Source organism: Protobothrops mucrosquamatus, unplaced genomic scaffold (genome assembly GCF_001527695.2).
Source record: "Protobothrops mucrosquamatus isolate PMUCROS unplaced genomic scaffold, P.Mucros_1.0 scaffold4, whole genome shotgun sequence".
Lineage (NCBI taxonomy): Eukaryota > Metazoa > Chordata > Lepidosauria > Squamata > Viperidae > Protobothrops > Protobothrops mucrosquamatus.
In genome coordinates this window covers 720,642-735,057 of record NW_015386391.1, presented here as the reverse complement: position 1 = coordinate 735,057, position 14,416 = coordinate 720,642, and the positions used below count along the sequence as shown (strand labels likewise).

Genomic DNA, 14,416 nt, shown 5'->3' with positions numbered 1-14,416 from the left:
CGCCGCCGCCGCCTCTCCCGCCGCCCTCAGCGCCGCCACATCAGCGCCTCAGGTCGGGGCGCCCGGCGGGGAAGCGCCCGCGGAGCTCCGGGGCCGACGCCGCGCCCCCTCCCCCCCGGCCGGGCTTGCTGCTCGCTTTTGCGCCTGCCGCCGCGGCCTCGCCGCTCCCCAGCCGAGCGCAGAGCCACGAGAGCAGCCCGCCGCCTCGGCGGCACTCTGTTTACCACAGGCGAGGCAGGCAGGCGCCCCTCCGCGCGTGCGCCGTCACAGACCCTCTGCGCGCGGCCAGGGACTCTCTTTCCCGTCAGGCAAAGCAAGCAGACGGGCGCTGGGGCGAGGCACCTCCCGAACTACAACTCCCGGAAGGCCTCGCGGCGGGAGGGAGGGAGGGATGGGCGGATGCCCGCATGCGCCTTCTTCTTGGGGCCCTTACATAAGCAGGCGGCCAATCCGCTGCCGCCAAAACAAGTCCGTCGTGCTGTGCCGAAATGACGCCCCCCCACGCCCTCCTCCTTCCCGCAGCTTGGCTGTGACCTCTTGTGCTGCCCGCCCCCTGGTGTAAACCCGCTCCAAATGGGACGGGGTCTCTTGATGGGTTCACACCGCAAACATTGGCCGAGCGTTTCACCGTCTTTAGGCAAAGCTACAGCAGCTAAGCTCATGAGCCTCCTCGGCTGGCTGAGGCGGCGAGGGCAGCCGACTGGTGCAAGCCCACTGGGCCACTTTTGGCACCTTCCGTCGTGCGTAAATCCATCCCACGTGCTTAGTACACAGCTTAGTCAGTGCGTCATGAACCCTTAGCCCTTCCAGTTGAGGAAAATCCTTTAATCACAGGACTTTCTAGTAGGCAGCGGTGAAACGTTTGCTCCCTTTTAAATATTTCATGCATTTTCCTTTTGACAGGGCACGGTACCAAGCCATGACTCTTATCAGGCTGGACTAACTAACGTCTGAATACGCTTAACCTGATTATTAAAATATTGCCTGGACAGAGTGAATCGTGAGATACCTGGGCAAACTGGGTTTATGCAAGAAAAATAACCCAAAGTTAAAGCTGGCGGATGCGGCTAGTAGGGAACAGCAGCAGGTACTGTCAGAAATGTCTAGAGGTGGCCATCAGGGAGCAATTCAAGCTCCACCTGTTTTCAATGGATGCTGGAGCTCTCAATCTACCTGCATGGGCATCCCTGATCATAAGCAGTAACAGAAGGGAAAAGGCATTTCTGGGTCCACACTTTCACAGTTGCTTTTGGGCACCTTCAAAGTCACTTTATTGCCGCCTCACGCAGGACTCTTTTAATTCGAAGATGGGCAGATTTGTCTGGGCAGTAAAAAGATTGTTGAATGCAACTACAAACTGAACAATCCCAGAGACGAGAAGGTATGTCAGGTGTCACTCTCCAAGGTCAAGAGAAAAGGGCCACAGGATCCCTGTTCCTGGCCTTCAGTCCACTGCTATGCCCTGCCCAAAGATGCACTGCCTAAAGTTAAAAGCAAGCAGATTGTGGGAAATTCTACTTCTGTGTTCCCAGTTTTTTTTTGGGGGGGGGGTGGAAGCTATATATAAGGTCATCCCTGGGTGCCCACCTGCTGCAAAACCCCTTTATCCTGGTTGGAAATTCTGGAGGGTGAAAGGCTGCTTCAATCCAGTTCACCTTCACCTTGCTGGTTCTTGCGCTTTGCTGACACCTGCTGTAGGAACTGGCTGGTGTTTTTTTCCTTCTTCCCGTTCTGGTTGCAGCATTTTTACCTGCATTTTGCTTTCAAGTATTTGGATGCTGCTGCGGCGGCGGCGGCGGTTATTACTACTATGCCAGGGTCTGCTTGGGCTCTGCTTTTCTATTTTGAAGGAGGCGGTTACAAAATGCATCGAAATATCATGAGAAGAAAGAGCAGAATTAAAATGGGTGGGGGAACAACCATCCCCACCCGAACCTCCAGGGCCTTTTGTAAGTTTGCAATCCGATGAACAGGAAATCCCACTGCATTTTAAGGCATTCTGATTTCTCAGCATTTGCACGTTTGGCCCCCGCCGCCCCAGCCCGCATCTCGCAGAGCGTCAGCGACCCTTCGGCTCCACAGGACAGGGCGAGGCAATCTCGCGCATGCGCCCAAATCATGAATATTTCCCTCTATGAGGCAAGAGGCATTTCCTTGCGGTGCAGCAGTCAAGGCCCGCTGGAAGACAGCCCCGGATCGTGGATATTGCCTCCCTTCTGCTGGGTGCAGCCCGGACGTAATGCTAAATGCAGGTTCCGGGGACCGGAGTTCCGGAAGCCCGCGCCATGGATAACGCATCAATGCTCCCTCCCCGACAAGGATAGGCTTAGCTTGTGCGCGTTGCGGGGTTGGCGCGTCGCGAACCCCGGAACCTGAATCTCAGTTGCGGTTATGCAGGGCGGAAGGGATGCCGCGCCTTTCCGCGCAGGTTCCGGGGCGGCGCTATGTATTGCGGCGCCGCAGCGCTGAGGAGGTGGAGGCGGCGGCCGGAATAGTGGCGGCGGCGGCGGGGCGGGTTCCGCTGAAGCGGCTTTGACGGAGCTTCCCTCCGCGTCTCTCCATCATGTCCGAGGCGACGGTGGCCGACACGCGGCGCCTGAACTCGAAGCCGCAGGACCTGACGGACGCCTACGGGCCGCCCAGCAACTTCCTGGAGATCGACATCTTCAACCCGCAGACCGTGGGCGTCGGGCGGGCCCGCTACACGAGCTACGAGCTCCGCATGAGAGTGCGTGGGGCGGGGCTTCACGGGGGCGGGGCTTCCCCGCCTGCCCCCCGGGTGGGGCTGCGGGCGCGGGGGGCTCCGGGGCGGCCCCTCCGGGCCAGGGAACCTGCTTGGCCCGCTGCCCTTCAGGGGAGGGTCCGCTCTTGCTCAGGAGGGGCCGAGCCCCTCCCGCAGCTCGTTGAGGGTCCAGGTCAGTGGTGGGGAACCTTGGCTCTTTTATGACTCGTGGACTTCAACTCCCAGAATTCCTGAGCCAGCCATGCTGGATCAGGAATTCTGGGAGTTGAAGTCCACGAGCCATAAAAGAGCCAAAGTTCCCCACCCCTGGGTCCAGGTAACCTTCAGCTGCTCAGGGGCTGGATGCCCGCCTCTTGGAGAGCAGCGCCCTGCAGAAGAGCCCCCGCCGGGATCCCGATGGTGGGAGAAGGTCTGGAAGCTTTGGGGGCCTGGTGGGAGCCCCTGCCTGCCTGCCTGCAGCCAGGAGAGGACCTTCTCCTGCAGGGGCCCATAAACGGGGCTCTGCCTTCCCAAAGCGTTGCTGGGGGAAGGTGAGGAGGGGCTGCCGCCTTCAACAGGCTCCTCTTTCTGCCCAGACAAACCTGCCCATCTTCAAATTGAAAGAGTCCTGTGTGAGGCGGCGATATAGTGACTTTGAATGGCTGAAGAATGAGCTGGAGCGGGACAGCAAGGTGAGTGCCAGCGGCCGGGCAGATGGCCTTGTCTGGAGTCAAAGGTGGCTCTGGGGAGACACATTGCGGGCTGAGCATCTGGAGATGCCCATGAAAAACAGCGCGTCTCACAAGGGTGCAGGTCTTCTCCCTGCTAAAATGACACTGTCGGCTTGCAGATTGTAGTACCTCCGTTGCCAGGCAAGGCCTTGAAGCGCCAGCTTCCTTTCCGGGGCGACGAAGGCATCTTTGAGGAGTCCTTCATAGAAGAAAGAAGACAAGGCTTAGAACAGTTCATCAACAAGTAAGGCCTGAGGTCACGCTGGGCTGTTTGCGGAAGCTGAGCTCTGGGAAAGAATGGCTGGGTCATGCCAGAGGCAGGGAAGCTCACTGAATTAAGGGTTTAGCGCTTTAGATGAGGGGTCTCCAAACTTGGCAACTTTAAGACTTGTGGACTTCAACTCCCAGAATTCCCAATTCAGCTGGGAAGTCCACAAGTCTTAAAGTTGTCAAGTTTGGAGACCCCAACATAAGATGAATCTCATTTGCTTTAGTAAACACTGTTTGAAACCTCAGTTAAATTCTACAACTAGTTCTCAATTGATAACTATAATGGAGCCTGCAATTATGGTTGTTAGTCATCAAGCAGTAATTGTACTTGATTTTATGACCTTTTTTATGGTGGTTATTAAGTGAATGTAGCAGTCAGTAAATGAATCCATTTTATTCAATGGGTGTTTTTCGCCAGAAGCCAGAACTAAACACCAGAAACAGTCAGCATTAAACATTGTGCTGTAAAGGTGAATCCATTGGCAAGCTCCCCAACTGTAATTGCATGACCGGGTGGTGGTGGTGGTTGTGGTATCCGACCTTTGAAATTGGGTCATAAGTATGTGTTTGGGGGATTGGTGGTAAGTTGAGGACTACCTGTATTTCCATTAAATGAGCAGAACATGTTTAGGGTTAAATAGTTGGACTAAGTTCAGGCAAGACCTGGGTTCAAGTCCATCCTCAACTGATAGATTCACCTCTTTTTTGTCTCTTTTTTGCATCTTGTCTTATCCAGTTATGGGAAACAGGAGGGAAGAATATCCTATATGCTGCTTTGAAGGCAGGAGGTGGACATTAGTCTCCTGCTATGGGCAGAGTGCCCGGTTTTATTTGAAAAGTATTTGTCCATCAGAGAATATATATCCTCCATTGGAATAAGAACCATATGCTGTTGCTTAGCCTGCTTCCTCTGCCACCCCAGCAGCTGTTATCTACCTCTCATATAAACTGACACCTTCTCCATTTGTTTTCCCAATGGAGCCCAGGGAACAGAACAGAGCGAGTGCCTAGATCCCTTAGCAAACTCTTATTCTGCTGGTTCCTTCAGGGCCAAAGGAAAAAGAATGGTGCCTACAGCAATTAAAGCCCTGCAAGACCATGATTGCATTGTGTACCCATTGTGATCTTTCTTTCTTGTGTAATGTCAGCCAGTAGGTAGCTACTGGACCATGTAACCCTCCTGCCTTTCCTCATTTTTCCTGGCAGAATCGCTGGACACCCGCTGGCACAGAACGAGCGCTGCTTACATATGTTCCTGCAAGACGAAACTATTGATAGGAACTACGTCCCAGGGAAGGTCCGCCAGTAGGGGAGCCTGGCATCTTCCATTTTTTTCCTCTCTCTCCTCTGCAAAAATGACATTTATTTTTACACTTTCTTCTGAACCAGCTTTTTTTCTCTTTCTGAACTCCCCTACTTCTCCAGTGTTGCCCATCATGCCATCCCATTCCACCCCAGCCATGACAAATTCTGTTGGTTTTTGGTTTCTGCATGAAAGGTGAGGATTTATGAATAGCTGTACTTATCGGTGGATGTGTAAAGCTTGCCAGGAACTTGTGTAAGAATATACACTCGGGATTTGAGCCTTCTGCTTTGGGGTATGGAGGTAGGGAGTTTTCCTGCCTGGACATATGTCCCTGGGGAGAACTTGGCACACAGAGTCTCTGTTGCTCAGAGCTGTTCTTTTTGTCAATATTAGTGTCTCTCGGGCCTGAATGATTAAAGCCAGTTTCTGCTTTCTAGTCCCATCTCCCTTCTTTGAAGATAGTGTTATGGACCAAAAACCTCTTGTCAGCGATCAGGCCCTTTGGAATTCTACTCAGCCATCATGCAGGGACCCAGGTGAAGCACAGAAGAGCTTTTACCAACTATTTCTGGTGGAAGAGAGGATCCCCAAAAGAGTAGGCAAAATCTGCACCCCAGCAGATATGAGGCTCCCCGTAATTTTTCAGCAATCTCTTGTGCAGGCCACTGTGGATTATACCATGCAAAATTACAGGTTACAGTAGCCTGACTTACAGCAAAAGGCTGTGCAAGCTTTTCATATTTGAAAGCACCAAGGATCTTTGTAGGGCTTCTTCAGCCCGTCAGGAATCCTTTAGCCAAATGAATCTTTTCCCTGGTTTGTGCTGCAGCTGCAGAGGGCAGCCAGTGGATCCCAGGAAAGCGGCTGCATCTGCTTTTTTTGGAGAGGGGGAGGTTGTTTCTGAGTTTGGACCCTGCGTGATCTAAAGTCATTTTTGCCTTTGAGCTGGAAGTTATACTATGCAGTGCTTGGCCTGCTTCTTGTGCAGAATCTTTCTCTGAGCTCACAACTTGCAAGGTTGTGGTGCAAACTTCTCTGCTGTTTAATGTGTAATGAAACAGATTTTATAAAAGACTGTGGGTATTTTGTTGTCCCCTAAGGAGCCTCCTCAGTTGAATAGGCCTCTGTAATGCCCAGCATTCTCTATGGGTTGCCCCCCCCAGGAGGGGGTAGAATATCAGTCCATATCCCAAAGGCTTTAATTAAACTTATTTCTTTTGCACCTTCCACAGTTTAGGGTGGGCATTTAATTTGAGATAGGGAGTGAAAAGGGAGAGGCTGTATAAATTATTTTCTCAGCATTCCTCAAGCTTGCCCATGTTGGTTAAACAATATTTGAAGGGCCTCTGGTCTCCCATTCCAGCTCTGCATAAAGTCCAGTGGAGGGCAGAGCAGGGCTGGGAAACAGCAGATAAGATGAAATGGCCAGAAAGAGCTTGAGGAGCAAGCAGGCTTCCAGAGCTGCTGCTGCTGCTAGGATAGAAACATCCCCATTTGGAGCAGCCGGCTGCCACCATACAAAGCTGCATTAGCTGTGGGTTTTAAATATACTTTTATTTGGTGCACATGTCTGAAGATCCATGGCTGTTGCTGCTGTACATATTTGAATGTGGGGCTTACAACTCAGCCACCTGTGTGTCTTCAGCTGACTGATGTAACGTCCAAGACTGGTTCACATTAAAACCGCTGTGAAGCCAAAGATGTGTGCGTGTCCTGCCAGTAATAAGTGGGCTCTAGTACGTTTAGGTGGACCTACGGTGCAGCTTTTGTGGCCGTAGTAGGGTCTGTTGTGGGATCCGCGTTAAGGACCTTCTGCAGCTGCAACGGAGCCCTTCGTGAGCGGGCAACGAGAAGCCGGCTCGGGGCTCTTCCAGTTGGGCGGAATTCCTGGGCGGAGGGGGGAGGATGCGAGCGGCCTGAGCCGCTGGCCCCCCTCGCCCTCCGGAGGGAAGCCGCTGACCGGCCCGTCAACGCAGCCGCCTCGGGCAGCTGAGCAGATGCGCTTCCGCGCCTGCCGGAGGCGGGCCGTGAAAGGCGGGCGCTGCTGCTCGGCCGATGCCCGTCTCCGAGAGGGTCGGACTCGGCTTTGCCCGCAGACCCAGGCGGCCCCTGAAAAGACGGGCCAGCGGGGGGGCTCCGAAGGGGGTCTCGCCCCCCACCTCCGCTCCTGGGAAGAGATCAATGGGCGCTCGGGGGGGGGCAAGATCCGCCACGGGGCCACAGACCCCCCCCCCAGCAGGGCAAAAATGGTGCGCTCCAAACCCGACCTCGCAACCGGCCGCCTCGCCCGGAGCGCCCTGGAGGTCGGAAAACGAGAGGAGGGGGAGCGGTGCCCCCTCGCACGCTTCCGATTGGCCGCTTGGCTGCACGTGGTTACAGGGCTCCTCGGCGCAGATGGGATGAGGTCCTCGTCGGATTGGTAGAGCGAGGACCAATGAAAAGCCTGGCGCGGAATGCAAACGTGGCGTCGCGGGCGCGCGCCCGCCCAGCTGGCCCTTCATCTCGGTGGCCGGAAGAAGGGCGCGAGTTGAAGGGGCCGGGTAGATGACTGCGGCCCAGGGAGGGTCTCCCTTCAAGGGCCGGGAAGGGGGAGAGGCCTGGGCTGGCCGTGCAGTCGCCTGTCCGTAACTGTCAGGCTCTCCATTTGGCCTTGGGGGGGGGGGTTTGCCATAAATGTGAATAGATTACAGGGAGTCCACAACTGAGCCCAAGATTTCTGTTGTTACGTGAGGCAGTTGTTAAGTGAGTTTTGCCATGGTTTACGACCTTTCTTGCCTCAATTGTTAAGTGAACCACTGCAGTTGCTAAGTGAATCCGGCTTCCCCATTGATATGGTTTGTGAGTAGGTCGCAAAAGGGGATCACGTGAACCCAGGACACCTCAGCCGTCATAAATACGAGTCAGTTACCAGGCATCTGAATTTGGATCACGTGACCACGGGACATGCTGCAATGGTGGTGTAAAAAATGGTCCTAAGTCCCTTTTTTCAGTGCTGTTGTAACTTTGAACGGTCACTAAATGAACTGTTGTATGTCAAGGACTACCTGTACTCATTGTAGTAACACTTCACAAGGTGGTGGCTGTGCGGGGGAGGATCGCTACCTCAGGCTCCTGAGGGAGAGGAGGGCTCTAAGGCGCCTAAATCATTGGCCTTCAGTTTCATGGCCTCATTATTATCATGAGTTGTCGATCAACAATCATTATTTCAATTTTGAACACTTGCAAAAGTTTGTTTGCTTTGACCTTGTATCTTGTCTGCTGTGAATGTTGCGAAATAAATAAAATCTGCTGAATACTGTTTTGTAACTGATCATTACAGAGCAGTGCCTGGATTCTGATTCTGCATGGTGCTTGATCTTCATCTCTGCTGACAGGAGTAGCAATAACACTGGTAGAAAAAAATATGCCGTAGGAAATAGGGGAAATATATAGGGTGCATTTATTTTTATATAATATAAGCATCTGTTTCTCCTATTCCTGCGAGCGTCTACTCTGACATCTTGCATTTAGCAATAAACAATTTTTGAACATAATGATTTGATGGCAGTTTATTCTTATTGTAACTAAATTTAGCAAGGATATTTAAGTCAACAAAAACACTGAACAGCTTTTCAAAGTTGTGGGGGGACCAAGGACCAACTGGGTTATCGACCTCTGCAAAATAAGCATCTGGAAAATCTGTTATTCCACTCTAGAAACATGTAAATTGGGATAGGTTGCTTGTTGATGTAATTTTGCAGTGCATTTATCTACTGGAGTTGTCAGCATTGTACATTTACAAACTAGATCTAAGCCAGAGGCCATATTCTGGTTATTTAGGAGGTCAGGATGTGTAAGGGGAAGAATTGAATTCAGATAACCGGGGAACTAATGGAGAGATAGCTGCATTTTCTGGAAAGTGAAAGTGTATGTAGCCTTTTTGACAGAAGCTCTGACTCACAAACTTGTGCAGGATCCTGAGCTCTGTTTTGCCAAGCCATGCAGCCTTAGGGCTGGAGTTTAAGCTGTTCCTTTACTTCTGCTTGTGTTTCAACAGCTGGAGGCAACAACATAGCCAAGGCAGCATCTCAAAAATATATAACGGAATGGTTGCCTCATCAGCTCAGAAGCAATCCTCCCTGCCAGTCCATGCCCCGCCTGTTTCCTAATGCAGGAGTGGCTAATCACCGGCAGAGGGAAGTAAGGTTCCAAAGAACCTCCCGTCCAAGTTAGAAGAGCAGGGAGTGTCTTGATGTAGTACCAGTAGGACATGAAAAGCAGAGGTCTGATCCACAGGCAGATAGTATCTATCCCAGCAAGAACCCAGGTTGTGTAGATCTACCTTGCATGGGAACAGAACTGGAAAATCTCTTGCCTTGCCTTTGCTTCAGACGGTGAATGAGAGGGAAATGGAACTACCATTTTAAAAGATTAACTTCTCAGTTAGTTTCCCAAACAAGTATCCTTAAAATTATGTGATTTCTGTTTATTGGAAGTCTATTGTCAGATAATAAAATTACCTAGTGAATTAAGCACAATTTTAAATTCCTGATTATGCAATCCAGTCAGAAGCAAGTGTGAAACAAGATATTGCTACTGGTAGTTTTCCATGAGAATAGAAGGGTGAGGCCATTAAGTGGGTAGAATAAGATTTTTCTGTGATGAGATTAAATACTGTGGTTTGAAGTTAAATTTCACAATAATAAGTACCCGAATTAATGTATCCTATTAATGCCCATTCAAAATGTTCATTAGAATCATATATCTTACCATTCTTGTTCTATTGTGTTTTATGGAATGTTGTATAATTGGATGCACTGAACACTCTCCAAAATGGTATGTCAATACTGGAAAGTGAACAGACATCCTAGTATCAGTGGAGTAATTCTAATAAGACCTAGAAGAGTATAAACAACAGTAGGAATTATTTATCCTGTTGAAGCTTGCAGAAAATTGTATGAATTTAAGTTTGGTATCAACTGTCATGGTTCTGATAGATGAGACCAATCAAAGCAGAATTTGGAGGCTTGAGTTTTCCTCTTGTTTATTGGTTACAAAGTATCTGCACGGTCAAAAGTGAAACCAAGACTAAAGTTCCCTCCCCAAAGCAACAGCATTATAAAGTTAAAATTCCCACCCCATAATCTATGCAATCAACTGTGTTTCCCAATAGAATAATTTGGCGGGATTTGACATTCGGCTCAACACACACACACCCCAGCTGAGGGAACAGAAATGAACTTGGTTCCCACAGGACAGCGAATTGTTTAGGCTAGCATAGAACTTCCCATTCCTCCCCCCCCCCCAATCTTGTGGCAACCAAAAACAAGCAAGATGGCTTCAGTCAGGTTCATTGCAGGCTTGACATCAACACTGTTCCTTTGTGTGGCATTATGTGAAGGAGGCAGACCATGGAAAAATGATGTAGAAATACCGGATAAGGGGTTGGATTAATGATTTCCAAAATTGTTTCTAATAATTCTATATTTATCAAAATAAAGCTGTCATACTGAGCTGAGATGTTCCTGGTAAAATATGATTCTCTGCGCAGTTTTAACAAGACTGAACAGTGCCGTGAAAGCCAATTTTGCAATGTCTCTGCTTGGAATTATAAACCGACTTCTCTGCTACTAATGGGATGAGCACTTTCTGTGTGACAGCACACTTCTTGCTAGCTTCCTCTGTACAGATGTGGTCATAAAGGCAGATTGCTGGAAAAAGAACTATTCCAATCTGTCATTAAAATACCATTTTTATGTTGGGATGCTTTGTCGGTTGGAAAAATGGTGCCCTTTAGTGGAAGATGACAAGTGTGCTTTGCTGCAAGGAAAACTGATAGATTAGGGCATTTTTCACAGTCCAGGTAGTCATGAGCTCCTTGCAAATCTGTACACGTGACCACGTCAGGACATCAGTGATCCGTACTACGTCTTGGCCATCTGCCTGGCTCTTCAAGGGTGGTGATTGCTGCTCTCTGATCCCCACTGAATGGCTATGAAGTTGTGTAAAAGGCTCATTTTTCCTCTCAGGGCCAAATCTTAATTTAGGTAACAATTAAGTAGTTGCATTTATTCTGTACCAAATTCCACTTCCAACTTCCCTTCCCTCTGCATAATAGCAGAAGGATGAGGAAAGTGACAAGTTTTAAAGGGTGAAATAGAAAGCTGCTAAGTGAAGAATTTTGTGGGTAAGTGAGCTTGAAAAGTGCCTATTAACTTCCAGAGAGCCTGACCGAATGACCTTCCCAGGGAGGGGGGCCATGAAGACTTCAAGGGCCTGAGAAAGGATGGCTGAGTGGTGCGAGAAACATTGAGTGAGACACTCTTGGTTAATTATTCACTTTTTCAGTCATTATAAGTTTAGAAAACATCTGACCCTATTTATTCTCTGTCCTGAATGTGGTTAATACTTGCTGGAACTGTAGAGACTAATGAGAAGAATCTAGACATGGATTCTGTGAAAAAGACACTTAAAGATTTCTAGATAGTTTTGAATGGATGCTTTTACATGTGTCTTCATTTGGTTTTTCTCTTTCTTTCTTTCTTTCTTTCTTTCTTTCTTTCTTTCTTTCTTTCTTTCTTTCTTTCTTTCTTTCTTTCTTTCTTTCTTTCTTTCCTTTCTTTTAAGAGCCACATTCTGAAAAGGGCTGCTCGAGAGTATATGATAAATATCTATTAAAAGAAATATTGACATAGTTAATGGGACTTCTTAAGTTTACCTTCTCTTCTGTCATCCTTGGCATAGCTAGCCGGAGCATTTGTCTCTTTGACATTCAATTAAACTTGTCTTCCTCGCTGGTTTTAGTGGTGCTCTGGTAGGAAACCAGTGGCCGGCTATCCGTCCGCCTTGGCTTCCTGGGGCCTGTCAGAACCGAGTGGCTGGAAGCAGGCCAGCCGCTCAGGCTAAATCAAATTGCTTGTAAGAGTTTATTGGAATCTGGCATTTGGTAAGCCTTCCCCTCTGCCCTACAGATGGCAGTTGGTCAAAACTGGGAGCCTCTGGCCTGGCCCTCTAGGCAGAGTATGGCCCCTTCCTCAACAGCACGGCCCCCAGCCTCCTCCCTTGCTGCCTCTGTGCAAGTCCTGAAGAAGTCCGTCCTGCTGCCGGCTGCGGAGAGTCACTTTGCCTCTGCTCAGCTTATGTAACCCGGCCGGCTGTCTGCTCTCCTATTGCATCACCCGGTCGGGTTCCTGGTGTCTTTATTATCTTTTGCAGGGCTGGTTTTTCCTCTTTTGTGCTGAAATCTGTAGGGCGAGCTTTCTTCACTTCGTCTAAACTCAGTGTGGCACTTCTAGATGGAAATGAATGGATCTCATTCTCTTCCCTAGCCAGGTTTTCTTCCTCTCCACGGCTCTAGAACATCACCCAGACAATTGAAATGGCTGCATGTGTTCTCATCTTCATTCTACAAACCACAGAGGACACTCATATAATAGCACAACATTTTATTTGGTCCAACAAATGCATTAAGGTGCTGCGTATTATATTCATGTTGAAGAACTTTTGTGCACATGTAGATGTTCAAACAAGACAACAAAGTTCTGTTAAAACAACTGGAAATCTCCCCTCTTGCTCTGAGCAAGGCTGCAGAATAATGTAAGGTTAGGGCCTTTGCTGAACTGGCCCATTTATCTCAGGGTGGGTTCCAGACACAGTGGGACTTTCTGCCCATGTAGATTCTGCTATTGAATTACTAACCCTAAACTGACATTGTCCCAAATCTCCTTCAGAAAGAGGAAACGTCAAATTTCCTAGAGCTAATTTCCAAAATACAACAAATTCACTGTTGGCTCTGCACATTCACAATTTGCTTTTGGAAATGTTGGGGAAATTAATCATAAGACTTGGAACAGGGCTGCGTGAAGTTTGCAAGGGCTTTGACATTATAGCACTTGGCCCTGGTGCAGTTGTTAGAAAGCCTGGTCTTCTGATGTCAGTGGAGTGTATTTGCGTACATACAACAAACGTCACTATCCAGCTTTCTGTTGAATTCTCAGAATTATTTTTCCAGTCAAAGGTAAATAATCTGCATCATGATAGAAAGCACCCAGCTTTTCCCTTAATAGCTGGAGAAAACAAGTTACCCCAATCCTGTCTTTGCCAACCTGGTGCCTTCCAAGTTAGAGACTAATTTCCTTGCCAGTTTCAGGTTGGGCCAAAACAGGAAACTGCTAGCTGGACAGTATATTTGGCTTCTTTTATGAGGAAAAAATCTCCACCCTGTTTTGGAGCCAGTGACCGTTTATTGGCTTTGCCATCTTTACAACAGATGGAGTCTGGCAGTGACCCCACTTTGCTTTGAGCGCTTGCCAGCTGTGATCCGCTGGTGGCTTCATTCTAAGCAACCCGACACAGCAGGCTATTACTCGCTTGCTTGGCCTCCATCTTTAGCCCCGATCTCTGGCCCAGAAGGTGGTGGTGGTTCCGGTGCCAAGTGCTGTCCTGTTGGCAGCTACTGACCAAGAGCTCATGCCCACCCTCCCTCCACTCCTCTTGCATCATCACCTCTCAGCATGGGGGAGCCCATAATGCTGATGTTGTGGTGATTATCTCCAGACTGAGTTTCATGATAGCTCACTGACTTATTTTACTATGACTTTAATCAGCCCTTGGCCCTCTCACCTCACTTCAGCTCCGCCTACTGGGCTGATTCATTCAAGGCACTACAGCCTGCTCTCGTGAATGAACTATCATGGGCTGAATGTGCACAGGATGTTGAATCCATATATGCGAGCATGTTGGGTAAGCCGGTTTTATATACCGTTGGCACTAATAATCCGTTTGATTTCATTTGAGAAACCCAAGGAACCTATTTGATAATGGTTGGCAAGAAGAACAGTAGAACTCCAGTGATTATTTAAGCAGTTATGCTCCAGCCTAATACTGCACTGCCACAACTGTCTAAATGTACAGAGGCCGCCAGACTTCTTCTGCTGGAGAACCATGGCAAGGGCGTCTGAGATAAGCCTGCAAAGAAAGTAAACTGACAGTGGGTCAGATGAGTCCAACTTAAAAAACAACAACAACAACTAAGAACATGGAGTTGTACTCACATTAAAAAAATGTAACACCTTTGAAAAAAAATGTCATACAAGCAATAGTTAAAACTAGACTTATTGTCCTGGAGAACATTTGGGGACTCTTCACATTTGACACTTTTACATACATCTACATATGAGGAAGGCAATCTAGCCAGCAAAGCCGGGTAAATAAATAAACCATGTGTGGCAGCTTCTGGTCTGAAGGTCACTCTCCCCACCCGATCCCACCTTGGAGAAATGGCTGCCCTCTAAATTTTGTCCCAGCTTGCTTTATTCACCTCCTCTGCAAAAAGAAGCTGCTGCCACAGGTGGAGTCCAATGTACCAGTGAAGGTCCCACGTGCCACGGCTTCCTTCTTGAAGGGGGG

General features: G+C 49.0%; 1 protein-coding gene across 1 annotated transcript; it reads left to right on the top strand.

Moving 5' to 3' along the window:
* Positions 1-2,500: 2,500 nt before the first annotated feature.
* Positions 2,501-6,728, top strand: SNX12 (sorting nexin 12). Its single transcript, XM_015832450.1, has 4 exons — positions 2,501-2,728; positions 3,319-3,414; positions 3,573-3,697; positions 4,930-6,728. The coding sequence occupies exons 1-4, from the start codon at positions 2,564-2,566 to the stop codon at positions 5,030-5,032; spliced, it is 489 nt and encodes a 162-aa protein (XP_015687936.1). The 5' UTR covers positions 2,501-2,563; the 3' UTR covers positions 5,033-6,728.
* The last annotated feature ends 7,688 nt before the right edge of the window (positions 6,729-14,416 follow it).

Bases quoted from the DNA above. Each gene is read 5' to 3' on its own strand.
- SNX12 (XM_015832450.1), top strand. From the start codon at position 2,564: ATGTCCGAGGCGACGGTGGCCGACACGCGGCGCCTGAACTCGAAGCCG. The intron at 2,729-3,318 runs GTGCGTGGGGCG...CTTTCTGCCCAG, and splicing joins GCTACGAGCTCCGCATGAGA to ACAAACCTGCCCATCTTCAA. The intron at 3,698-4,929 runs GTAAGGCCTGAG...TTTTCCTGGCAG, and splicing joins TTAGAACAGTTCATCAACAA to AATCGCTGGACACCCGCTGG.